The sequence below is a fragment of the Indicator indicator genome, chromosome 1 (genome assembly GCF_027791375.1).
Source record: "Indicator indicator isolate 239-I01 chromosome 1, UM_Iind_1.1, whole genome shotgun sequence".
Classification (NCBI taxonomy): Eukaryota; Metazoa; Chordata; class Aves; order Piciformes; family Indicatoridae; genus Indicator; species Indicator indicator.
In genome coordinates this window covers 64,798,883-64,825,913 of record NC_072010.1, presented here as the reverse complement: position 1 = coordinate 64,825,913, position 27,031 = coordinate 64,798,883, and the positions used below count along the sequence as shown (strand labels likewise).

General features: G+C 47.2%; 1 protein-coding gene across 2 annotated transcripts; it reads right to left on the bottom strand.

Annotated features, from left to right (window-relative positions):
- Window positions 1-1,695: 1,695 nt before the first annotated feature.
- On the bottom strand, window positions 1,696-2,811 carry SOX1 (SRY-box transcription factor 1). Of its 2 annotated transcripts, XM_054391316.1 has the most exons (2): window positions 2,022-2,730; window positions 1,696-1,958 (listed from the first exon to the last, which is right to left on the bottom strand). In XM_054391316.1, the coding sequence occupies exons 1-2, from the start codon at window positions 2,662-2,664 to the stop codon at window positions 1,696-1,698; spliced, it is 906 nt and encodes a 301-aa protein (XP_054247291.1). In that variant the 5' UTR covers window positions 2,665-2,730. The 2 variants fall into 2 exon arrangements, with proteins under 2 accessions (XP_054247291.1, XP_054247282.1); XM_054391307.1 differs by having other exon boundaries at window positions 1,696-2,811.
- Between the last annotated feature and the right edge of the window lie 24,220 nt (window positions 2,812-27,031).

The window sequence follows — 27,031 nt, the reverse complement described above, 5'->3', positions numbered from 1 at the left end:
AGAGGGGAAGTGGCTCACTCGCCAGGGCCTTCACGTCCCCCAGGGAGGTCGGTCGGTGCCCTCCGGGCCGGCGGGGGACTCTCGGTAAAGCGGGGGGCAGAGGCAGGCGGGGCGAGCAGGGTCGGGCAGCATGGCCATAGCGCTCGACCTCTCCCCGGGGACAGTGGCGGCCCCAGGCAAAGGCCGGGCCACCAGCCCAGCCATTAAATCCATAAAAAGAACGTTCATGGCTAGGAAGAGTGATGCAGTTAAGTCGTCTTCGCTCTCAATACGTAACGAGAATTCAAATAAATCTACCTTCATCCCTCCTGATTTATAACGGATTAGGAGACATCGACATTTTCAGTAGGATTGCACTTCACTCCGTTTGCCGCTCCGTCCCCACGTTCTAGGTTTACCTGCTGTGTTTCCAGGCACCCCATGGTAAACACCGTTGTGTTCTCCGGCTAGGTTTGGCTGTTAGGGTTTTTTATTATTAAAACAAAACAAACACGCAAACAAAAAATAAAACAACACCCCAATCAACCAACCTTCTAAAAAAAAAAAATACTTTTCCGCTTTGAAATTTATTTAACTCAAAATTGAATGCATCCTTAGGATTTCTGTTTAGCAGAAAGTCTTTTTAGTAAACTATATACACAATCTGAATTCCTTTGTAACGTCTAAATAAAAATTATTTCACAATGCATTTACAATAAATGATACAAAAGAAAAACATGACCAAAGAGAAAACAAATGAACAAAAACACTCAGATACAATAAAATGTTACAAAACTCAGGAAAAAAAAAATCACTGCAGCCTCCAAAAGAAGAAAAAAAATTTTTATAAATAAACAAACAAATAACAAAAGAATACTCAAAAAAAACCCCCACAAAACAAAGAAAACAAAACAAACCACAAAATAAGAACAACCCCCTCCCCCCAAACCAAACCACAAATAAAACAAACAAAACATAAAACAAAAATGCGAGAACATCTTGAAAAAAACTCTTTTAAGTGTTTTGGATTTGCCTTAGTACATGAGTAATAAATGAGAACTGTTTCCCCATCAACTTCGAGTTAATTAGGCAATAAAATGCCTCGGCAAGAAGCAATCCGTGACTGAAATCGTAGCGGTTCCGCGCGGTATAAAAGTTGGCATCGCCTACAACTTTTTGCGGATATTATTGATATTTTTTTCTCTTTTCGCCCTCGAGGCTGTTTTTTGTTTTTAAATTCTTTTTCTTTCCCTTTCTCTTTCTCTCTCTCTTTTGCAAATAAACGATCTATGTCTCTTGCGTGAATGATAAATACTGTACAAAAGTCTCGATAAAACTCAGTTCAGTCTAAAACTAGTTTCGTAAACTAGTCCTTCTAAAAAAAAAAGGTAAGTAAAGCAACCGTTACCTTTTTTTCTCTCTCATTATTATTATTATTTATTATTATTATTATTACAAGAACATCAAAACATTTCTGTACAAAAAGGAATGAAGAAAGGAAAAAAAAAAAAAGAGAGAGGTGGGGGAGGGCAAGAAGGAAGGGGAGTAAAAGGCAAAAATAAGAGGGGGGACCCCGGGATAGCGGCAGGAGCGGCCGGGGGCTGAGCGTGCGATGGCAGCGGTGGGAGCGCAGTCCTGCGGGACGGCCCGGGCCTGGGACAGGGGCCGGTGGCAGAGCCGATGCCCGCGCCCGCCGCTCCCGGTGTCGGCGGGGTCTCAGATATGCGTCAAGGGGACGGTGCCATTCACCCCCGTGCTGGCGCTCTGGTAGTGCTGGGGCAGGGAGTGGAGCCGGCTCTGGGCGGCGGCGGCCGCCGGATCTCCGCCTTCCCCGGCTGGTAAGTACATGCTGATCATCTCCCGCAGGTCCCCGGGGCACGGGGCCCGCGAGTGCGAGGTGACGGGTGGGCTCACGCTGGGCTCCGACTTCACCAGCGAGCCTAGGGCGCCCAGTGCTCCCGAGGAGGCGGCTGCCGCCGCTGCCGCCGCCGCCGCCGCTGCCGCCGAGTTCTGGTGGGGCTGGGAGCCGTAGGGCAGGGCACCATAGCCCGAGGGCGAGGCGCTCATGTAGCCCTGCGAGTTGGAGATGGGGCTGTACTGCAGAGCGCCCATGTCGTAGCGGTGCATGGGCTGCGGGTTGTGCGGGTGGTGCGGATGGTGGGGGTGCGGATGGTGCGGGTGCCCCCCACTGCCCGGGTGCTGGCTGTAGGCGAGCTGAGCCTCCTGCATCATCGCCGCCGCCGCCGCTGCCGCCGCCACCGAGCCCGGGTAGGCGCCGTTGGCCCAGCCGTTCATGTGCGCATAGCCGCCGCTGGCTGTGCCGCCGGGGCTCTCCAGCCGCTGCCCGACGCCGCCGGGGCTGACGCCGACGCCCATACCCACGCCGACGCCGGCTGGGCCTCCTCCTGCCGAGCCGGCGCTCAGCAACCCCCCGGCCAGCGAGTACTTGTCCTTCTTGAGCAGGGTCTTGGTCTTCCTCCGTGGCCGGTATTTATAATCCGGATGCTCCTTCATGTGCAGCGCCCGCAGCCGTTTCGCCTCGTCGATGAAAGGTCTCTTCTCGGCCTCAGACATGACTTTCCACTCGGCCCCGAGTCGTTTGCTGATCTCCGAGTTGTGCATTTTGGGGTTCTCCTGGGCCATCTTCCGCCGCTGGCCCCGCGACCACACCATGAAAGCGTTCATAGGTCTCTTGACCCGGTCCTGGTTCGCTTTGTTACCCCCGCCGCCGCCACCGCCGCCGCCTCCCGCTCCGGTCTGCCCCGAGAGGTTCGTGGGGGCCTGGGCTCCGCCGGGGGAGTGCAAGTCCGTCTCCATCATCATGCTGTACATTCAAGTAGCTTTTTTATTTTCCACCGGCGCCAGGAGTGAAAAAAGAATCACACATAGAGGAAGGAGCCCGGGAGGACGGGGAACGAGCGAGGCAAAACCCGTTTGTATCTAGGTAGCGACCGCCGTGCGAAAAAAAAAAAAAAAAAAAAAAAAAAAAAGAAGAAAAAAAGGAGGAGGAGGAGGAAGAGGAGGAGGAAGAGAAACCGCGAGGAGAACGGAGAGATCGACGACCCCGCCGGCGACAAACTTTCTCCCTTTCGCTAGTCGCTTGATGGTGACGGGGATTCGAGCTGCTCAAACAGGTGCACGGCAAACTTGCTGCTTCCCGGGGCGCGGCGGGAGGAGGAGTGCGCGGAGCCACCGGCCGTGTCCTCCCTCGGCTCGCCGGCTTTGCCCGGCACAGCGCGCACACCCCTCCGCTCCCACTCTTATCCTGAACCAAGCTGGGATTTTTTTTGTTCTTTTCTAACTTGTAGAGAGAAAGAGAGAGGGAGGGAGGGAGCGTGTGTGACTTGCATCCGCTGATCGCAGGTGAACAGAGCAGAAGAGGGAGAACCCACCGCCACGCAAAAAAAAAAAAAAAAAAAAGGAGGAAAAAAAAAGTATTTAAACGTTAACTTAAAAAAAAAAAAAAGCGGGAGGAGGAGGATCGGGGAGGAGGGAAGGGGGTGGGGGAAGGAACCCAACCACAACAGGCGCAGAGCCCGAGCGCCGTGGCACGGTAATTCGCTGGCGGTGGTCTCCCTCCCGCGGCCCAGGCGGGAGGGACGGGACAGCACGGGGCCGGGACGGGCCCGGAGAGGAGGAGGAGCCGCCGGGCGCGGGCAGCGGCGCTGCAGCCATACGGGGCGCGCCGAGCCCGCCTTAAATCGCCTGGCGGCGGCCAATAAGGGCGCGCGCCGGGCCACGATTTGCATGGCGCGCGCTGAGCAGTGACGTCCGGTGGGGCGCCCCGCGCCCCGGGGGTGGGTGTGGGCGGTGAGGTCACGGCGCGCCCCGCCCCACTGGCGGCACCCCCGCTCCTGCCGCGCTCCGGGGGACACCGGCCACCCCTTCCAACTCCCTCCCCGTTGGGCATCTTTGGAGGGAGGCCTTGCGCCGCGGGCTGCCTCGTCCGCTATACTTCGACGGACGTTGAGCGGTATCTGGGGAGACTGAGGCACCCAGGCTGTCGGCTCCGAGACGCGCAGCCCTCGACTCTACCGCAGCGGTGCGAAACGCGCCTAGTGACGCTTAGGACCACCTGTTCCAGAGCTTTCCCTGGGCGGACTGGGGCAGACGGCTGGACGCTGTCCAGCGTAAAAACTGCTCTCAGGTCTAAATACGGGCGCAAGACAAGGGCTGGACTGGCCGTTATGCACCTTGTCCCAGGAGATTTAAAAACATCCGAACCTGATGAAGGTACACGGAAACATGTTACATTTGCATAAACTAAGTACAGGCGTATATTTTTTTCCCCCTGAAAATACTGAAAGACTGTCTTTGAGCCCTGCCTGTCCTGTGAGAATGATTTTAGTTATTTTGCAGAGGAGAGAAAATGGTCCGCACCGAAATTCACCCTACGATCTTTTAATTCAAGCCATAGGAACGGCCGGTTCGTCACGCACAAATGCCCACGCACATAAACGACCACCCCAGTCGTCTTTAGGCAGGTGGAGAAAGGGCCACCACGGCACCCCTGCTCTTTTCCCGGTACGAGAATGTTATTTTTCTTGATCCTAGTGGCCAGCCAAGTCTGTAATCACGCCGCAGCTCCTCCAATTACTGTTATTACCGCCAGAAGTTTTCTGCAGGAAGAGTGCACACCGTGCATAAAGCACCAGCTTTAGGCGCTGGGCTAGGATTAGACCTCTTCCCCCCACACATTTCCAACGACTCGTCATGAAACAGTGATCTCATCGCTATAATCTGGGTTCGATGAGGAGAGGAAAACTTCTTTAAATTTCTGATGGCACAGGGCTCGGCCTGCTTCTGGGGTCTTTGAACTTGTGCTGTTAGCTCAGGGATGCCTTCGGGAGGAATCTGTTCCTTTCCATTGTGCCTTTAAGGGTGCAAAGAGGAGAGAAGGAGGTGGTGCGGGATTGGGGCTGAGATGCTCCAACTGGTATTTTCCCGATTTGGTGGGTTACCACATCTGCAGGGGCTAAACAAGAGAGGCCTCTGTGATTGCTAAATGATGTATTAAAAATATAATTGGTTGGGGTAGGAGTGGCGGGGGAGGGGAGGGAAGGCTACTGCAGAAAGGCACATTTCTGCTTGTATGGCCAAACGGAGATATTTGGAGTAAAACCCAAGAGATAAATGGCATGGCTTACACATTATCCATCTAAAGCCCCGGGGATATTTTCCCCTGAAATTTGATATAAAGGTGCCCTAAGGCATCCAGAAAAATAAACGAGATGAATCTCTGTGGGGCAAACCTTTCCGGACGAGTTTCTTGCACCCTGCAAGCCGAACACACGCTCATCGCTAGAAATAGGGGCTACACCCTCCTCCCCGTCATGTGCAGGGAAAACGTGGCCGAGCCTGACCCCTTCCTTCCCTTCTCCGATGCAGGTTTTCTCTCGCTGTGGGGTTTCCCCTCTCCTCCTTGCCCTCCTGGCAATTAAACACCGAACGTCCCTTAACTCCTATGAAAGCAGTAAACCCGCCACGAACACGGTCATTTAGAGTGGATAAACGTGGACGGGGAGCAGGGAGCAGGAAGATGCTGCAGATGTGAGCCCCCTTACCACTGTCCCAGGCTCACCCTGCTGCCCAGCGACCAGGGGTACATATAGACAGGGGAGTGGTAGAGTGGGTAAAACCAGCTCGGGAGACAGACAGGAGCTTTTCTTCTGAAGTAAAGGTGATGCAGATCCTCATTCGCGGGACAAGGACGAGGCCAAGCACTTTTGCGAGTGTCGTTTGGCAGAGGCGACAAGGGACGCCAGAGTGGAGGCAGGGAGGAAACTCTACAGTGGGAGCAGGACCAGGGAGGGATAAAGGTCCAGCTGCAGCCCTGCCGGTCCCCCGAATCTGACGAGAGAGCAGGTGACGGTGTGGTCCGCTTGAAGGCCGGTCGGAGTGACTAGTGCCTTCCCCGGCCACCATTCCCCGCCGGCCACCGCTCCCCGCCTCTGCGGGCAGCTCATTCCCCCGCTCCCGGCCGTGGCAGACGGGCCCCTTGGGAAGGGGGACCCGGCCGCTTTGTGCCCTCTGTGTCCCCTCCATGTTCGGACCCGAGGGCAGGGAGGGGGCAGAAGTACGGCGGGCCCGAGCCGCGCGCCCCGGAGCAGGCGGCGATCGCCGTCTGCTGGCTGTCGTTGCGCCTCTCTCGCCCTGGGCTAGGGCTGTCAAGGGCCAGCCTGCTCCGGGGAGGTGCCATGGGGAAACGCTCGGGGAAGATGCTCGACGATCCCTCGCCCGCCCTGTCTGAAACCTGAGGCGGGGAGGAGTCGCTTGCAGGTCCTCCGGCTCTTTGCTACAAAATCCGCTGGCCAAAGCGAAACGCAAACCGGCCCCGGGGCGTCGTTACCTGGGCCGAAGCGAGCAAGTGGGAGGGAGGGAGCAGGAAGGTGAAGAGGGCAGGCAAGGGAGAGAGGGGAAGCCCCTTCCTGCTTCAGTGACTTGGCAACATCGGGATGACGGGTTTTGAACAGGAAATGCTATCCAGCAGGGGTGGAATGGAAGTAAAAAGACTTCTGAATAAAGCCTCGATTTCTTTTTCAGTACTACCAACTATTCTGCTGTATCCTACAGTCCCAAACCAGCTACAGGCTCTCTCTGTGTGTTTTGTTGTCTTTCCCAGCTTGCTGGGTAAAAGCGTTTGGAGAATCTCTGGAGCTTTCGAGTAGGGGCTCACCCTGTGAACGGTACTCACACATATAATTCAAATTTCACAGCTGACCTGCTCTGAAAACCTCAATCAGCTTCTAATTGAAGGGAAAACAAAATATTGCTTCCCTACAGCAGAGCTAACGATTTAATCATTATATCAGACATTATAGCTTTTAATTAGGCTAATGCTGATACTGTATGGAAAGAGATAATTCAACACAGTTCTTGATGAATTCTGTAATTGGGTTAACGGAGAAGCAGTTGGGGGAAGAGACGTCAATATTCAAGCTGCGTCTATAGCCACCAGGTTTATGAATGAAAGGGAAGGGGGGAAAAGGAAGACGGGGAGGGAGGGAGGGAGGGAGGGGGAAGAAAGGGCTAAAATTCCCTGACGAGGAATGTCTCCCCGCTTCGCCCAGGACAGCCGTGCCAACCAACGAGAAGCATGCCGAGGGTAAGGGCTATCCTGTCGTCACTCCGGAGCACCCTGCTCCCGAACAGCCTGGGCTGTCGCGACACTATCGTGATCCGGCTGCGGGACCTCGCTGAGCCTTTCCGGAGCGGTTCTGGGGAAAAGCTGGGTTCCCAGTCCGTTCTTCCTGCATTGCCCCCCAACCGACGGGTGGCCCACCGCCTTGCTGTGAATAGGCGGAGAAGGGGCAGCCCAGGCCACCGGTTCTGAGACTGCCCTGCAGGGGTGCCCCGAGCCAAAAGCGGAGGGCATGTCGGGGAAACGCCGAGGGCGGGTACGAGACCGGGCCGAAAGGTTTCTGAAGTTCTAGTTGGGAAAACGCAGGTGGCCTTCGTGACGGCAGTGTTGTCGCCGGGGCTCGGCTGCGGGGAGCTGCCCGCCCTGTGGGGAACGAGCGCTGGAGAAGGGGCGCGACCCGGAGCACAGGGGTGTGCTCAGAGCCATCTCTCGACAATATCAAAGAGTCCAGAGGGCACTCGGCTGCTCTATATAGGTACCTCCATTTACTTATTTATTGTGTCAGATTAAATGACCCCTGAAGTTATTTTTCTGAAGTAATTCTGCATCACCCCCGTCCCCAGCATCGATAAATCACCTCTTTCCGAAGAGTTTGTATATCCCAGCCTTTTTGTTGTCGCTCTTTCCTTTCTAGTTTTTACTCGCTTTGAAAATGAGCTTTATCTTTTCGTTGCGCCCTAAAGAAGTGGTATTGATCACTCGCATGCTTGATCTCCGCGGCAGCCGGCCGACGCCCCAGCGCGTAGCGGGTCCCGGCGGGCAGGTGAGCCATTGGTGCCGGGGAATTATCATCTCCCAGCGCAGCCCACGCGTCCAACACTACAGGAGAAATAGGGAGGCAGTGGGACGGCGGGACGGCCAGCTCGCTCCTTCCCCCCTCATAACCTTTGCAGGATAAACCGACTACTCCCTCGCCCTGAAACGGGCAAAATCCTTACTCCAATGGGTAAGGAAAGCAGAATCGGGTCTGAACGAAGTTCTGCCAGAAAAAGCATTCTCTAAAATGTTTGTTTGTGTTACGTATTAGCTCGATTTCCAGCACAACATTGTTCCGAAAGTGGGATACCCTGTATTGTGATCTGTCCTTGTCTTACTTCGTCAGTAGTTACAGTAAAATTAAACGTGTCATTGATAATATTCCAACGACACAACCCCCTGTAATTAACAGGATGAATATACCTTTTTTGCATTATACAAAAGTTGTAATTTTCAAGTCTGCTCAGAGTTTTTAATATTTAAAAAATTTATTGTTATTACCATTACTGAGGCATAGTCCAGGGCCCTGTGCTAATCAGCTAGCAAAACAACTCGCGGGAGATGAATATTTGCAGTGTCTTATTTTCTAGGCTTCGGGGTTTCCACCTAAAGGGATGGCCAGACCTTTTACTTTTTAAGAGATGTGTTTAATCGAGAGCCCCTGTAGGAAAAAAATCTACTCAGCAATTTACTTTCCACTATAAGGAAAATATTTTGAAAGTTTAGTTTCATAACGGTAGACTTTTCAAGGGAAAAAAAAAAAGAACTGTGGGGATGGAGAGCTCGTCGGACTTGTACAACACGGGAGTTTTTACAAAGTTAATCTGTAAAACTGCACTGTTGAAATGTCGGACACGAAAAAAAGAGCTTCACAAGCCAAAGTGCAGCATCCCATTTACAGCAGGGCAACCGTGCTGCATATGCCTGTGGCACATCGCTGGGAGAAATGGGGTTTAGAACACCATGAAGGAAATATTTCTGGTTTGCATCCCCATCAGTTATACCCAAATTGCAGAGGCATCATTCAAGGCAAGTCAGAATTAATTTGTGTAAAAAAAAAAAAGACAAAAAAAAACAAAACAAGGAAAGAAGTCATATAGAAGCTTCTTTCTTGCAGGCCATCCTGTTATTGCAAATTAGATTAGCTACACAGGCTTCAATATCAACATGACACGAGGTTCACAGGAGAGCGAAAGTATCATCCACTCCAATCTCCCCTTTCATCGGAACATCCCACACGAATTACATCTTCTCCTTTAATACACTTTTCAATGAGATTAAAACATCACTTTGACACGATTTAAAATCTTCGCAGTCGCATCCAGTGCTTACTTCAGAAAACAACAAACAAGGGAAAAACTAGAAATATCTAAATAACCTCAATCCGCTAGTGTGGAAACTAAAGGTACTCAGAAGAAATATAAATGATCCTCTTGCTCCATCCAGTGCAGCTCTCTGGCCACGGGAAAGCAGACAGCCAATCCCAAGTGAAGCCAGGAGAAATTCCCGGTTTCCTTCTAACCAGCTGAAGGTACCGATGACTTGGCCGGAGCCGGGATCCAGTGCTCATTTGGTGATTTCCACAGATCTGTTTTTCACCGGCTCACTGAGTGATACTTCATGTTCCACTTAGACGGATTCCCTGATAGTCACCTTAAAGCGGGATTATAATACGGCCCAATAAATATTTTATACCGCTATCACTGCCAAACCTCAAAAAAGGTGCTGGGACTGGGGTGGGTGCAGGCCGTTCCCAGACTGTCCTGTTTAAGGAATAGCAGCTTTTCTAGGGCTACAATTTCCCTGCACCCCCTGACTGGCCAGCAGTCGGTGAAGGGCGGCCCCATCCCTCCTCCCCGGGAGTGTGTCTGCCTGCCCCTCCTGCCACGGGAGTCCCCTTTCCCGAGGGGGGAATGTCTCAATTCTTGCCACAGGGGCTGCGCATCCGAGCGGCCCACGATTGGTGAGGGGGAAGGCAGCCCCTCGGCCTTTCTATGGAGCTGGGGCACTCTGATCTGCAGAGGCAGCCCGGCTTGGTGGGAAGGCAAATAAACGGTATTTTGGCATCTTACCGCCTGCTCCGTACTGTACATTTGGGGACAATTTGCCACCTCCCTCCCCTCCTCCATCTGTCCATCCATATACATACACACATGCACCCCTTAACAAAGAGGCTTTCAAACCACAACCTTTTATGGCAGCCTGCGGGAATCAATGCGATAAAACGGGTTTTTAATGGGTTAATTGACTGGAGCCGCTATCGTGTTTTAACACCTGTTTCTGAAAAGAGATTCAGCCAAACCCTGTCCCCTCCCCGATCGATAGATGCACAGCCTTGCTCCATTGCCTGTTGATCGACCCCAAACACCACTGGCAAATAAAAGAGGAAAAATCCATTTCACCTGTTCAACATCCTGATATTTTATGGCAGTAGGGGAAAGCTGTACAGTTACCTTGGTGCTGGGAAAGGATGGAGATTAAGACCCAGTGTCACACCACCCCAGGTAGCCCTAACCCAGGAGTTTCTTTTCGCCGGGATTTCGAGAGATTTGTCATAACTTCCCTATGGAAAGGTCCCGGCAGCTGCCACCTTCACAAGGGATTGGATCCGGGGATCCCCCGTTCCATGGGAAGATAGAGCCAGGCTCAGCACTGCCGCATTAGCAATGCTAAGAGCCCATGTGAATGCTCGCTTCGAGGGGCAGAGATTAAGCAGGCATTAGTTGTAATAGCGGAGGGCTGCTCTGCCTATTGATTTCCCTTTTTTTTTTTTTTTTTGGCAGTATTAATACAGCCAAGACCGTCGGTCACTCACAGCGAAATTGATTCTTCGCCCAAGACACATTTCACTAAATGGCATCCGCGCACCGACATGTTAATTTCTGAACCTGCAACCGGGACGAGCGCTGCGCTTGGGAGGCAGCGCCGGGCCACCACCGCACTCCCTGCCCCAGCCAGTCCGTAATTCCCGGGCCCGGCCTGGCCGCCGCTTCCCTGCCCCCGCCTCAAAACCCACTGAGGCGTCTTTTGCAGGAAGGCGGAGGAGAGCAGCCCAAACCACTGTCGCCATCCCTCCCCCCCCCCCTTCTCCCCTCCGCCCCAAATTCGTGTCACAGCCGATAACCCAGTGATTGCAAATGGCTCTTCCCTCCTTGCAGTAAAAGTAACTCGGAAGCCCTCCCCTCGCCGACTTTCCCTCCTCCCTTCCCAAGACGGGGTGAAGACCCCCTCAAAAGTTAGAGGCACACTTACAGTTGCTCTTCCAGCTCCAGCCTCCTCCCAATATATCAGCTGAAGGGGCAGCCTTATTATTATTATATTTTTTCCCCTGGTCTCTAGCCTAGCTCAGACTTCTTCCGACGGTGCCCGGGAAGGGCGACTGAACCGGGCACGGCGAGGCCTGCGAGCCCTCCGTTGCCGCTCTCCTCCTCGCCCCTCGCCCAGGCGCAGCTCCCTGGCGGCTGTGCCCGAGCCACTAGTGCCCGGCGACACACGCACACTCACCATCCGCGCGCTCTCTCTCTCTCGCTCTCTCCCCCTCTCTCCTTCACACACGCACACACACACACACACCCTGCACGGGAGAGGGGGAGAGCTGGAGAGAGAGAAGAAAATGAAATAGATAGAAAAGACTTTAAAGACAATTTCAAGTTATTGTTTCTGTCTGGAGAGGGGAAAAAAAAGGATGAAAAAAGAAAAGGGAAGAAAAAAATAAAAGAGAGAGGTTTTTTTCTCCCCACCCCAACATAATGAAACGCCTTTTGTGTGGCACCGAACAATACCAAACAAGTATTCTAATAAATAGCCACTTTTTTGTTCCGTCGCGGCAGTGAATAGAATTGAGCAGTTGGTTTGAGAGCAGCTGGAGCGCCGCGCCGAGCGGGGAGGTGGAGCCCGGAGCCTTCCTCCTCTTTTCCTTCCCCTCTCCCTCTCTCACATGTACTTTCTCCTCTAACCTTCCCTTCCTTCCTCCTCGCTCCTGCTGGGCCATTCTCCCCTGCCCCTTTCTCCGGGGCAGATGCCCCTGGGATGGGAAGAACCACCTCCAGGTGTTGTTTCCCGCACCTGAGCGGAACCGTGACCGCAGCAGGGCTCTCCCCTCCTCCGGCCGTCCCTCACAGCATCCGCTTCGCCTGCCCTGAGACCCAGCTCCCGGCCCCCTCGTTGTGCCCCGTTGGTCCCCGGCAGCTCAGCACCGCGGAGGCTTCGACCCCGGCCAGACCCTCCTCTGCTGACAATACATTTAGATTCCCCAGGGAAGCTCAGAACACCTCCCTCCGCCCCCTTTCTCCCCTCGCGTTCCCCGAGATGGACCTGGGCTTTGTCAGCCTCCCCTTCTCCACCCGGGATCGCCGCGGAGGTTCCGCACCTTCTCCACCCTGTACCGCTCACTGCGATAATCTCCCCTTTCCTAGATAGCGCCGATAGTTTTTTTTCCTGCGATTTTTGTCCCCTTTCTTTAGTACTCTTTCCCAGTCCCTTTCTATCAACATGACAACCGCTCTAGGAAGGACAGTCGATAGCGGTTATTAAGATGGACACAAATCAGCTAAAAGTTTCCAGGTAAAGCTGAGAGTAAACCGTTTTCTGTTCCGCTCTGGCTGGGTGTGTTCTGGAAGGAGTGCTCTGTGTGCCGGGGAAGGAGGAGTGGGACCGGAGGGGATGGTTTTGCCCGTTGCCAGTGGGTTGAGACTGCCCTTAGCTTGAGAGGACGCGGGGGAGCGCCAGCCGCGCCGGGGTCGGAGCACCCGGAAAGGGCGCTAGGGACAGACGCCTTCCTAGCGCTGCAGTGTCCTCTTCTTTTATTGGGGAAGGGATCTAGTCCTTATTCCAAAAATAAATTAATAAATTACAGCGTCCCCGTCCCCGTCCCCCGTCCCCCCCCCCCCCCGCACCTCCTCCCCCGCCATTAACCTCCCATTTGCTTGACAGCTAGAGCCCTGCTTGTCTCGCAAAGGCTGTGGAGATCTCCCGAGGATGACAAACCCCAGCGGTGGCCGCAGAGACTCCCCAGCGCACGCAGAGATTACCGTGCCTGCTCTTTGGCGTTGCTTAGCCACACATGGTCATTAAAAATCTCGGAATAAAAAGGCACGTGGCTTTTAAATTTAAGCCACCGTTGACGTTTACGACCTCGCATTCGCGCTGGGAGGGGGAAGAGACGGGTATGTTTTAACGACCTGAATTAAATGTTTACACCCTTATCAGTGGGGCTAGACGTGGGAGCCACCTCGGCCAAGCCACAGCTCTCCATCAGCGCTCTCTTTCCATGTCCTTCCAGAGGTGCCCTGGGCTGGCGGGTACCAGAAGGGACCCGTAGGCGTGGGTTTAGGGAGGCAGAGGTGCAAGAGTGCCTTCGGTGTCTCTTCCCTGGAGCCTGGCCGTTTCCCTGGGGCAGATCTTGCTACGCGCCGTGCCTGGGTGCACTCCTCTGCCTGCGCGGGAACATTTTAGTCTCCTTCCTCTTTCTTTTTTTCTTTCCTTCTCTCTCTTTTAAGTGGATTTTTGCTCTCACTTCAATAACACGCCGGCTCTAATTAGCTGCAATATTAAGAAACGCTGCTAAATGACAGTTTTATCGGGTTTGTGCAGATAGGAGGGACGTGGGGACCCAGTGAAACACCCATCCAATGTGTTTGGCGCTGGATCCCCGCCAGCAACCACCTCTCGCTCTTTTTATATGGAAAAATGGTAACATTTTGGAACGCAGCTTTAAAACTTTGACTTATATTTTACATGCTAAATAACGGGGAGAATGGAGACAGCGTTACAGAAAGCTTCAAACCCTGCAAATATTTGAATGGGGCTTTTTTGTAAAGTAGAGCAGCTGTCAGTCAGCTGGCTTTGACAGCCTGCCACAATTTTGTCATTTAATAGTGGGTGTTAGGCTAAGTGCAAAACACTCTGGCAAACAGATGTCAAACCTACATCTCATATAAATGGGGGTTGTAAAATTGAGTTTTAACCCACATATAGGGTTTTAAAAAGCGGTGCCAGTGTGTAAACTGTATACAAAATAGAGATACTGACAATCTCCCGTGTGGGCTTGTTATTTAAAGTAGGTTTATTTAGAAACCTGACCTCCAAATTATGCTAAATCATCCGGCATTTCAAACAGTGGAATATGAGAACCGTGTCTGGGGAAGTCGAAATTAAGGACAAATATGATGGCTCAGTGAAAGGGGCTGATTGCCGTATATACTGAAAAAAGACCCCACGGCTGTTCATCTGCTCAACTCTCCATTGCTCTTCTAAACTGGAAGGGAAAAGGGAAAGGGAAAGGGAAAGGGAAAGGGAAAGGGAAAGGGAAAGGGAAAGGGAAAGGAAAAGGAAAAGGAAAAGGAAAAGGAAAAGGAAAAGGAAAAGGAAAAGGAAAAGGAAAGGAAAAGGAAAAGGTTCACAGGGGGCTGAGGTTCTGAGGTTTCCGGGATTGTTTTCTACAGCAGGACCCGCGTGACTTGATTTAGGAGGAGGCTGCAGGGGAAGGAAAGACCACAAATGCAGCAAGCAAGCAGCTGCACAGTCACAGACTCTGTAGGATGAGTAAAGGACTGTGCAAGGAGGTGGCTAGACCCACTGCAAAGGGTGGTAGACACCTAGGCAATGGCATGAGAGTTTAGTGGGTGTAGCAGGAAAGTATATTAATCACGATTAATTAATTTTAAGGTTACTATTCAAAATATGATCTGCTTTTCTGTTTGAACGTACCTTTCCAAGATTCATAGCTTCACTGACGTGATTTTTTCTCCTGTGCTTCAAACGACTCTGTAACAAATTTCGTTTGAATATTTAAAAAGAGTATTCATTGCCTCGACTGGCTAGAACGAAGCAAGAAGAGAAAAGATGACAATTCATTGCACGAATTATATTATATGGATATCACAGATATCAAATTCCCTAGAATAAATCTGCACTCACATGGTCGTGTTGGAAGCAAAACATGTAGCTGCCTATACAAACACACATGAGAGGATTAAATCAAACATTTAATTGAGAGGAATCGTTCACATTAGTAGTTGATCATAGTTTAACAGACACACACACTCAGCAGATTCCCTTGACGACTGCTAACTCGGTTGTAATATTTGCACGGTCCTAGCTGATGTTAAACGAGGAACGCATACGGGGTGATTATTAATTATTTGCGGTTATTGCTGTCTGCTATCTTTAAGTCACATTTGATCTCAACTCTCCTCCCCTTCTCCCTCCCCTTCAAATCTCCAAAGCTCTGCTTTTTGATTACAGAGTTTTCCTATTCGCAGGTTTTTTTTAGTTGCTCTTTTGCAGAACTTTTCAACCCTCGCTTTTGCAGAACGACAAGGAACACCTGGGACCCTAGCTAACTTTGCCTCAGATATTCAGAAAACACGAAGAGAAAGGGGACGCCTGCAGCCCGCCCGGCGGCGCTTGGGGGTTTCCCGCTCCAAGGGAGCGGGCGGCGGGCAGCGGCTCCGACCGCAGCGCTGGGACTCCCGATGATACTCCCGGGCTCTCGGTGGGCTAGGAATCACCCCCGCAAGGGCTCCTGGGGCAGCACAGCACACACACTGCTTTTGGGACTGATTCTTTAATCGCTACCTCAGAAACTCCAGATTGAAATAAATAAAGAAACGCACAAACAAACAAACAAAAAGCCAGGTGATGCCTGGAGTGCTCCAGGCTGAGGTTACTGGGGACTCCTCGGGTCACAAGCACCTGCACAGGGGTAAGCTTTCTTACATGCCTTGATAACGCCAACCACAGCTTTCATCGGGTGAAATCGTCAAAGAAGAAATCAGGTTTTCTTCTGGAACAGTTGCCACCGAGTTGCTATAAGCCAGTTGTAGCTGCAACTTTGGCGTGCACCGGCTGGCTCCGTGGCCGGTCCCCGGCCCTAGTGCAGAGCCGTGGACAGCGTTTATTCAGCTCCCTCAGGCAGAAAAACGCCTGTAGCTGCCATCCAGCCCGTTTGCCTGCAAAGCAAGACTTTGGTAAACTCCCTTCTTTTCAAACAAGAAACTGACCAACAAATCTGGGAAAAAATATTTATTGATATCCTCGATAGATACTAAAAAAAACCCTAGTCTTGCCACCTAAAAATGGACGTTCTGTAAACTCTAGTGATTGCTTCTTTTAGCAGTGTACTTATATGAGTGTTTTGTTGCTTTCCAACATAGGCACAGATGTTCCTTTATCAGCATTCTGCCACGAAACAGTTTGAAATCTCAGAAGTCAAAATATAACTGTTATAAATATTTATTTCCTCAAATGCAGCAGTTTTATTAAGTTTTGAAATTAAGTCCAGCGATGACCTGACTGTCCTAAAATTGCTCTGAAATACAAATCTGCACCCTTTCCAACTGCAATGTCATCAGAAATCCAGGCACTCAACTTATATTTATTCCCATACTTCAAATGTTAATATTAGTGCATTTTCAGGGTGGAAACATTATGGAACAAAGTCAAATGATAGAGATGGAAAATTACTAAAATAAAATGGGCAAGAGAAATATAGATGACTATGATTTAACTGTTTAAGGATTAAATTTGGTTTATGCTGTAGATAGGAAAGAGGGCTTGCTAAAATTGTGTCTCCCATGGGCTCAGTTCCCATGACTGTGGTGGAATTATGCCCAGATCAGACCTCTTGCCTTATAAAGAAACTGAGGCAAACTAACACTCCTCATTGATTAAGGAAGCATCTAGATGCCCTGTTACTATTGTCATGTTCCCAACAGAACATGTTACGGCTTTAAGAAGTCAGTTTCTTTCTAAGCATTCAAGTGCATGTACCAAGAAGTCTAACTTTTACTGCAATGGCAAAAAATGTGTGCACATATTTTATACACATTTGACATTATATATTTGTGTTTACTGAGGAAGGTGATAGCACATTGTCCATTTGATGCCCTATATGTATATTCAAGCAGGGGATATATTTTTTCTTCTATTAACTCCATAGATGTTCCAGTGCTGGAGAAGTGCCTTCTCAGGTCATTGGGAAGAGAAGGTCATGAGACATAGCTTACTGAAACAAATAACTATGAAACTATTCAAACCTTTCAGCTCTCCTTCCAGTGCAGATGAATTTCTGCTAGGCTTCTCAGCTGTACTATCAGGACTGCTACTGTTTCACCCAGTGGATTAAATTGATTTTCTGTTACATTAAGACCAGCTTTGTTGTCTATTTGCTGCCTCAAGCTTCCCCCAAGTGTCCTGATGCCCTGGTTGTTGCTATTGCAGAAATTCTGTGTTTTTGTCTGGGATGGACATGTCATATCCTTTGTGAGGAACCGTGGAGGAAGGAGAGAAGATGGTTTGCTTTGGATCTCTCTCCTATGGACCTAACTGAGCCAATCTGGGGGCCAGAGAGTCATTTCTCTGCTTGCAGACTACAAAAGCAGTTCACACAAAACAGTGCAATCAACTGAACATTAACAATTAGGAAACAGCCTGAGGTATTTGTGTAAGTCCTTTAGACTTCAACCTCTGTAGGGATCTAGGATTTTTAGACACAAAATTCTCTCCGAAGTGAGCAGAAGCTATGCATCTAATTTCCTGGATTTAAATCTTGAGCTGAAGATGTGAGATACTGACTTAGTCTCCACAAGCCTTCACTGAACCACAGATAAACTGGCTACCATAACACACAGGAACATCACAGAGGAACTACAACTATAAGCTTGCTAATATTCATAAAGGAGATAAAGAGGTAACATAATCACAGAATCAAAGAATGTTAGGGGCTAGAAAGGACCTTGAAAGATCACCAAGTCCAACCCTCTTGCCAAGAGCAGGATCACCTATGCCAGATCACACAGGAACACATCCAGGTGGGTCTTGAGTATCTCCAGAGAGGGAGACTCCACAAACCCCCTGGGCAGCCTGTTCCAGTGTTCCATCACCCTCAAAGTGAAAAAATTCTTCCTCATGTTTCCATGGAACTTCCTATGCCTCAGCTTCCACCTATTGCCCCTTGCCCCTTGTCCTGTCATTGGGCATCACTGAGAAGAGACTGGCTCCATCCTCTTGGCACTCACTCTTTACATATTGATAAACATGAATGAGGTCACCATCAGTCTCCTCTTCTCCAAGCTAAAGAGCCCCAGCTCCCTCAGTCTCTCCTTATAAGGAAGATGTTCCACTCCCTTAATCATTTTGTGGCTCTGCATTGGACTCTTTCAAGCAATTCCCTATCCTTCTTGCACTGAGGAGCCCAGAACTGGACACAATATTCCAGATGTGGCCTTATCAGGGCAGAGTAGAGGGGGAGGAGAACCTCTCTCTACCTACTGACCACACCCCTTCTAATACAACCCAGGACACCATTGGCCTTCTTGGCCACAAGAGCACATTGCTGGTTCATGGTCAACCTTCCATCCACTAGGACCCCCAGCTCCTTTTCCCCTTCACTACTCTCCAAAAGTTCAGTCCCCAACCTATACTGATAATGGGGTTGTTCTTCCCCAGGTGCAAGACTCTACACTTACCCTTGTTGAATCTCATTAAATTTCTCCCTGCCCAGCTCTTCAGCCTGTCTAAGTCTTGCTGAATGGTGTGTCAACCACTCCACCCAGTTTTGTGTCATCAGCAAATTTTCTGACAGTGCACTCTCTTCCCTCATCCAGGTCATCAGTGATTAATAGCACTGGTCCCAGTACTGACCCCTGAGGGACTCCACTAGATACAGGTCTCCAACTAGAGACCTCCAGTCAGAGAAAGCTGTCAGAGAATGTGCACCAAACTGCATGCATAGTGCTTCTCTGTCCTTTAAAGACTGCCATCGATAAATCGTCTAGCAAATCAGGCTGAGGTTTCACTTTCTCAAGCACAAAATATGTTTTGCCTTCCAACATGCAGAATTCATATAAAATGGAGTACTACTTATTTGAAAGAACCACGAAGTACTCAGATTGCTCCACAAACTGACAGGTTGTGCATCACCTAGAGTATGCTCCACAGATTGCAGAATGAGACTTCTCCAGTCCTCGTCCTTGCCACTTACCCTCTTGGGGAACCTTTGTTTCAGGCTTTTGGTCAGCAGAAAGTGGGTGAGCTCCCAAGGACCTGAAAATAGCTGGAATCAATAAGAAGACATGCAAGGGTCTCCCCTCTTGAGAGCATCGAATGAGTGTATTTATGGGCATTATTTCACACTCCATTAGGAAGGTGTGGTTATTCCATGTTAATATGTCTATCTGAAAACAGCAGATGAATCAGTGTTTTAGCAGAAGAGGCTGTTTACTCTGATAATTAAGGAGAGTCAAACAGTTAGCTTATCAATAAGATCTATGCCCGTCAATTCAATAGAAGATCTAATTTTCATAAGGAATTCACATGGAAGACACTGCATGCTGTTCTGGTTCAGAAAATAATCTAATAATACTGTATTTAAAAAAATATTCTTGAAGCAATTATTTCATTAATTTGACCTATCTGTGATAAAATTTTTCATGACACAATAATACTAGTGAATTTTACTACGTGCCAAGGGGGGCACGTTGCTATCAGAATGCATCCTGAATGTGTTCAGCTAGTTCAGCTCAAAGGAAACAATAGAGCTTACAGACATGGTAGGCTACCATTCAAATTGGCAAGGTTCCCATTACAAATATTCCTTCCTTTGAATATCTGTTGCCACCCAAGCCCTGCATGATGCATATAATATTAGCATTCTCCTTAATGAATCACAAATTAAGAGCAATGTCTACAAGGGAATTTCAGGAGAAGCATGAGTCAGATCCAATGGTACACTGAGCAAGCATCTCTGGAGGAAGCAATGGGAGCAGAGGCCCTGATCCAAAGACTCTTGGTGGGAATATGATCACAGAAAGCTTTGGATCTACCCCAGAGAGTGCACACAGCACCTCTCCAGAGATGTTCAGCAGCTAGCAGGACAAAACCTTAGCTAAATATATAGAAAATTAGTGGCCTTTGTGTGTTTTTTGACATTTGAGGGATGTCCTGCAGAGCTTGATGAAATGAGCTTTGTCTGATGTCATGGGACTCTAGATTACTGAAAACAAAATGTGTATTGTTATATATTGCTACTATATGTTTTCTCTAGTTTGTATATGAGAAAGTATGATTAAAAGTCGATGAGAGACTGTTTATAAATTTTGATTGCTTCATAATTTTAACTCTGAGCAACATTTTTATCATAATTATAGGCTTTCTTAAAGCATTTATGCAGATTGTTTTATTCAAAAGAGGTTTATTCCGTATAAACTCCACTCTTTTATCTCTTCATAAAATTAGTGTGTGAATTCCCAGCAACCACATCTCCACTAGACAGTCATCAGATTAGTAGTAGGATATTTTCAAACAAGGCAACATTCTCAGATTCTCAGAACATTATTTCTCACTTTCCTATCCCAGTGAGTGTCATGGTAGTAAACAGTAGCAATAATCCTTAGCACATCCTCAGTAGGACTTAGACAGGCTGGAGAGCTGGGCAGGGAGAAATTTAATGAGATTCAACAAGGGTAAGTGTAGAGTCTTGCACCTGGGGAAGAACAACCCCATTATCAGTATAGGTTGGGGACTGAACTTTTGGAGAGTAGTGAAGGGGAAAAGGAGCTGGGGGTCCTAGTGGATGGAAGGTTGACCATGAGCCAGCAATGTGCTCTTGTGGCTAAGAAGGCCAATGGTGTCCTGGGTTGTATTAGAAGGGGTGTGGTCAGTAGGTAGAGAGAGGTTCTCCTCCCCCTCTACTCTGCCCTGATAAGGCCACATCTGGAATATTGTGTCCAGTTCTGGGCTCCTCAGTGCAAGAAGGATAGGGAATTGCTTGAAAGAGTCCAATGCAGAGCCACAAAATGATTAAGGGAGTGGAACATCTTCCTTACAAGGAGAGACTGAGGGAGCTGGGGCTCTTTAGCTTGGAGAAGAGGAGACTGATGGTGACCTCATTCATGTTTATCAATATGTAAAGAGTGAGTGCCAAGAGGATGGAGCCAGTCTCTTCTCAGTGATGCCCAATGACAGGACAAGGGGCAAGGGGCAATAGGTGGAAGCTGAGGCATAGGAAGTTCCATGGAAACATGAGGAAGAATTTTTTCACTTTGAGGGTGATGGAACACTGGAGCAGGCTGCCCAGGGGGTTTGTGGAGTCTCCCTCTCTGGAGATATTCAAGACCCACCTGGATGTGTTCCTGTGTGCTCTTGGCAAGAGGGTTGGACTTGGTGATCTTTTGAGGTCTCTTCTAGCTTTTAACATTCTGTGATTCTGTGACTGTCTAGTAATCACACTCCTGGATGTGCTTCTCATGCTCTTACGCATGTCCCAAAGCCAAGGACAAAAGGTCTTCCTTTTACAGAAAACAAAAAAACCCAAATCCTAAAAAAGGAGGTTGTGACTTTGGGGCTTTGCCAATTTTCGAGAGAGAGGCAGATTTATTTCCAGCCCCCCCGCCCCCGGGTTTGCTTTTCTCACTCTTGGCCCTGTTAGCAGTTTGCCTACAAAAGGATGGGTTTAAGTTATTTGCTGGGTTTAATATGACGGTCATTTAAAGGACTTCTTTGCTGTGAAATATCCATATTTAACAGTCTGCAAACACTAAATGTAAACATCAAGCCTCACTTTGTATCTATATGTGGGCCTAAAAATGTGGTCCTGTTTCCCACAACAGCTGAGATAGACTGAACGTCATGAATGCTCTGTGTAGGATGGAGGGCCAAAACACTACAACAAAACCTGAGCAAAAGAAAAGCATGAAACCGAGTATGTTGTATACTTACAATGAAATGATATTGTAAATATGGATCATGATCTACCAAACTAGACTTCTTTCTGTTTCAAAACCTGCAACATTTGTTTAAAAAAATTTAAAGCATAATTGGAAATTAAGATTTTCTTCACATTCTTACACTGACATTTGTGTTTTTCTCTTAACATTTCTCACATGTTAATGCAGCAGCTGCCTGGCTCTCTTGTTATATGTCACATTCAATGTAACAGTTTAGCAAATTCTCCAATTGTGCTGGTGCTCCCTTTCACAGACATGGAGAGCAGTTTGATGTGTCCTTTTAATGAGTCATTTTCATGCAAGGAGGAAAACAGTAGTTGGGAAAGTTATTAAAGCTGTCTGCTCATTGATTTTAAGACTCTCTACTGAATCTATGTTGTTTAAATCCCAGCCTATTTTGTTAGAAAAGTTATTAAAACCATCTTTTTTTCTAAGTTTGAAGAACTCCAGCTTCCTTTTACTCCTTTGCAGGGGCTGCAGGTTTGTCACTGAAATTTCCACAGAACTGTGAACTGAAATCCAAGTTTTAATTTAAAAACTTCTGAATACTTGGGTGGCAAATAATAACTGTCCAAATGTTAAGAGGATGCAAACACATCTATGGATGCTATGGCAGATGCAAATCTAGCAGGGGCAGGAGTTCTCTTCCTCTGTAGTAGAAATTGACCCTGAATCATAATGATTATAATATAAATGTAATTTTAAAAGTTCTGTTCCTGCTGGTCATTTCAGTGATGTAATTAATGAACACATATATCTACTTTTCTTGGTTAAATATTGAGGTGGAAAAAGAGATTGTATGCTTGGAGGATACTAATTGCAATTGATGGTTTCTTCAGAGGAACAAAGAACTCAAGGCCCAACAAAGTGACTGTGAGAACAGATCTGCCAGTTCTCCTACACTGACCACTGAAGTCACTATAGTAGTCGTCATAACCCCATCTATGGTCAAAGTGTTTTTGCACCAGGGTTAATTTGGGGCGTCACTTATCTGATAAGTCTCTGAGAGAAGGTGCATACTGAGCTTACAACAGTAATAAAGTGGTGCCAAATCTTTTGGCCACAGTGGGCGACATGAGCTGTATCACATAGGTATGTTTTTCCAGTCCTTTGCTCTGGAGAGACAACTTAGACATGGCCTAGCTTCATGATGGAGGTACATTGAGGTACATACCACCCTGTTCCTGTGTTCAGCTTTTCATCAGATGCACCAGCAAAGAGTTGTAGCATGCATGCCAGTAGGTTCTCTGATCTAAGACATCTAGACATATGGCTGTTGAGTGTGCTTCTGAGTGTGCACCTTGCAACAAGGGATACAGCTGAAGTCACCTAAGGGGGTGGAAGAACATTCAACAAAGACCATGCAGGAAGATGGTCCCTGCACAATGTTGCAGATGCACACATTCCCACATGTACATGACACAGCAGGGGCTGTGTGCAGAGTGTGCATGCAAGAGATGAACTTTCGGTCATGTTGTTGGGGCAGAGGTGTGTACTGGGTCCCTTGGGAAAGAAGGTTACAGGACACAAACTACCAGAACAATTCATCCATACTCATTCCCTGCAGCAAGCTGGTTGGTCACAGTGAAGAGGCTAGAGGTCTGAATTAATGTTTTTCTGCACTGAACCTTGCCTGCTGGACATATGTGAAGCACATAAGTACAACTAATTTTTTTTTTTGGAAGAAGGGATTGTTAGAAAGCAAAATTTATAGGACTCACGTGAGTTCATTTAAACACAAAAATGTAGCTCAAATATGTGTGTGGTTGTTGTTATTATTATTATTAATATTTTAAACTAAAGAAGATTATTCTAAAATCACAGACCATATTTATTTGAAATGTAGGTGAAATTGGTAGCTGAAGATACTGGTGAGCATCATTTATATGGCACAGACCTCAGAATATGTTTTCCAAAATACATAAATAAAATGTCCATAATTTATTAAAAATCCTAATTCCATAAAAAAAATATTAAGATTCTTTTGGGCAAAATACTTAAAAAGACATGACACAGTTCACTGTGAAATTGTAGAAGTCTTACTAAATAGTGAAACCACTGCAGTACACGTTGAACTACCTAAACCATCCATGAATAGTCTAAAGAAAATAATTAGCTACTGGATGTTTTTCACATTTTAATTATCAAGAGCAGATGGCTATTGCATAATTCTGTTCAATGTCTGTGCTTGATATCTCCCGAATAGCTCGGCAATTAAGGTCATACCTTAGTGTGGCTAAATGCATTAGTTGAAAGAAAACAGCTAACGCTAAGATTTACTTTCTGACACAGATATAATGCAAGCATGTTTCCTTCCACTGACTTTACAGAGGAAGAAAAGCTCTCACAACTCACAGCCTGTTGGTTGCAAAGATGCCCTGAGGTATTTTATATAAATGCATACTGATGTCTCATATGACTTTTTCCTCCCCAGCAGAGTTTCTTTGTAATAGAGATCACAGTGCCCCGTTACATAATCACCACTCTCCACAACATCCAACCTAATCATGTGATTGATCACAGTAAATCAAAGATTTGGGAATTCTCCACGCAACTGCCTGTAGCTAACTCTTTCTGTGCAATGGGATGCATTGGCCAGGTCTTCCCCAGAAGTAGGGTTATGAGAGGGGAAGGGAGGGCAGATGTGGAGTCTGCAGCCCACCTGCCTGCAGTTCTGGGTCCTGAGGTACAGCAGGAGCTGCAGTGTTCTCTCCTGTTCCTCCCTGGTGCTGGGACTGTTTGCTGCAGAGCAACAAGCTCTCCAGTTGTATTGCGGTGGCTAATGAGCTACTTGCACACGTGTGCAACATGAAAAACACAAACTAAACTCTCATCAGTTAAGTCTTTTAGAGTCACAGTGACAGTTCTACCCTAAGTGTCTGCTGCTAACCTTTTTTTCCTCACCCCCCCTTTTATTTTTTTTATTTTTAAAAATTTTGTTTTTCCACTTCACACAGCCCTGGTGTTTTCTCTGAGGTTATGAGATACAGGCTACAGAGTTGGCATCTCATTCCTGCTTTCTTATTTGAGTCTTAGCGTTTAAAGAATATTTTGTCTGGTGTCTGTGCAAAAGGACAGTGCTTTATGAGTGTGCTTTACCACATTAGAACATATATTTTAAGATCATAGAATCATAGAATCATAGAATCAGTCAGGGTTGGAAGGGACCACAAGGATCATCTAGTTCCAATGCCCCTGCCATGGGCAGGGACACCTCACACTAGATCAGGCTGGCCAGAGCCTCATCCAGCCTGGCCTTAAATGATACTTAACTGTTTCTTCATGTGTGCCAGATATTCAATAGGGACATTGGAAAACAATTTCTCTACATTTACACGAACAAATAAAAATTTATATAAATGTAACTTTTAAATGTTTTGAAATGTAGAAATGAACATAATGGAAAAAATTATGATTACCAAGATTTTGAGACTTTTACTAGGTCAGTTCAGTTACTCTCTGAAAGAAACACCAAAACTACCACAAAGAAAACTAATTATGTTATAGAACACCTATTGTGTAGCTTTTAGTGCATTTTAATAATAATATTTTAAGTTTTTTTAAAAGGAGGATACATATTTCTATTTATTGAAATATTTATGGGAAGACAGAATGTATGGACCTCAGTGATACGCATGTATGTTTTTAAAAGAGAACAGCAGTGGACATCTGGTAATAGGTTTGTCTTAAAAACAAAGGCAAAAAATACCTTTTTGTGACTGGCAAAGTCACAGAAGGCTTGATTAACGTCTTCCCCCACCGGGCTCTGCAAATTCTGATTTTCCAGTGATAAATACCATTTTTTTTTTAAATGAATTGTGGATTCTTTGTAGAATGTAAAAATACTTTGCATCAAATCATCAGCTGGGCTTTGCTGTGTGAAAAGTCCATATGTTGACATTGAGGCTCATCCTTATTGCATGACACCTGTTCCTTTTAAACAAAATACAGTCTCACAAGTGAGGCCTAAGTGGAATCAGCTTGATCTAGGGCTGCTCTTTTCAGGAGTAAGGGACAATATTCTATTTCTTGTCAGTAGTGGAAGAACAGATATGTAATTCTGTGCTTGGTTTCCATAAGGAGGCCAGTTCTGTGAAGATAGCCAACAATAGTTTAGTAATAAAATGAAAAATCAACATGGTTGTGTATCAACACTGGCATTGTTTGCTGAACTGAGACCACAAAGAACCTCAGCAAAGTTTCATTGCTGTTGTACTGCAAACTAAAGGGAGTCTGTTTATTCTCAAGGCCAGAAGTGATAAATGGTACACAGATAATCAATGTAACTGAACTTCTAACAAGTCCAAGGGGTATTCTTCATGTCCTCAAGACACCACCTCTGCAGAAATACCACCTCTGCCTGTGCTTGTAAAATGTTATTTGCTGCTAATTTCACGAAGTCTGTCTTTCATCCAGGAGGATGAGAGAAACACAGTTTAAGCCCAAACAAAAACTTGTGGGCATGACCTGAGATAGACATCTCAGAAAAAAGGATATCTCTCAAATTTTGAAATGGATTTTATGGTCCTGGTTCACCAGTCCTTTCTTCCACAGAGGTCCTGGGAGAAAACAACTGTGGATGACATGGAGTATACTAGAACACACGTAGAATTAAATTAATGTTCTCTTGAGGAGAAAGTGAAAACCAGTACTAGAGACCATATAATATATTACTACTTTTTTTTTTTTTTTTGGCTTTATGCATTTGTGTTTGCTTTGTTTCAAGCAAATTCCTTCAAGAAATGTAAAAAGATCCCCTTTATTCCATTTACCTCCTATAAATACCAGAAAAAAATACCAATGCATGAAAGGATATTAGATTGATTATGGGGAATGCTTTGCTTCTGTAATAAGTTTTATGATACTAACTTAAAGACAGTGAAATAAATGATAAGGCTCTTTGAGCTCTAATTCTCCAAAGACCCTCTGGTAACAAAAAGTTTGTGATTCCTCCAAGCAAGCCAGAAGTGGCTAATCTGGGATGCCTTATATCCATCACAGAGAAAGAAATTTTATTCAAAATATGGCTATTCTTAACCTCCATCTCTACTTCTTCCATCCCTCTCTTTACTCCTGAAGATAGGTTACAGGTTAAGTTATGCATCTCAAAGTGAAACCAGGTGTTTCCTAAAGACATGAGTGTGCATGTAGAATCTTTAGGAACTCAGTCCCTCACACTGAATGTCTTTTTTTCTCTCAGCCTGGTTTGGAAATAAAAGCTGAAAAAGTATTTTATGAGAATCAGTGGCATACCTTAGAGAACACTTTCTGTGTAAAAGCACAGTCCAAGTAATGAATGGAATAACTTTAATTATGTTTGGTTTGGGTCTATGGACTCAGTAAATCTCACTTACACAAATGTGTTTTAAAGTTCATTGTCTGCTATAATTTCTGTCTAAATATATTAAAGGGATGTTTTTCTTAGTCT

Coding starts and splice junctions, on each gene's coding strand:
- SOX1 (XM_054391307.1), bottom strand. CDS start 2,811: ATGTACAGCATGATGATGGAGACGGACTTGCACTCCCCCGGCGGAGCC.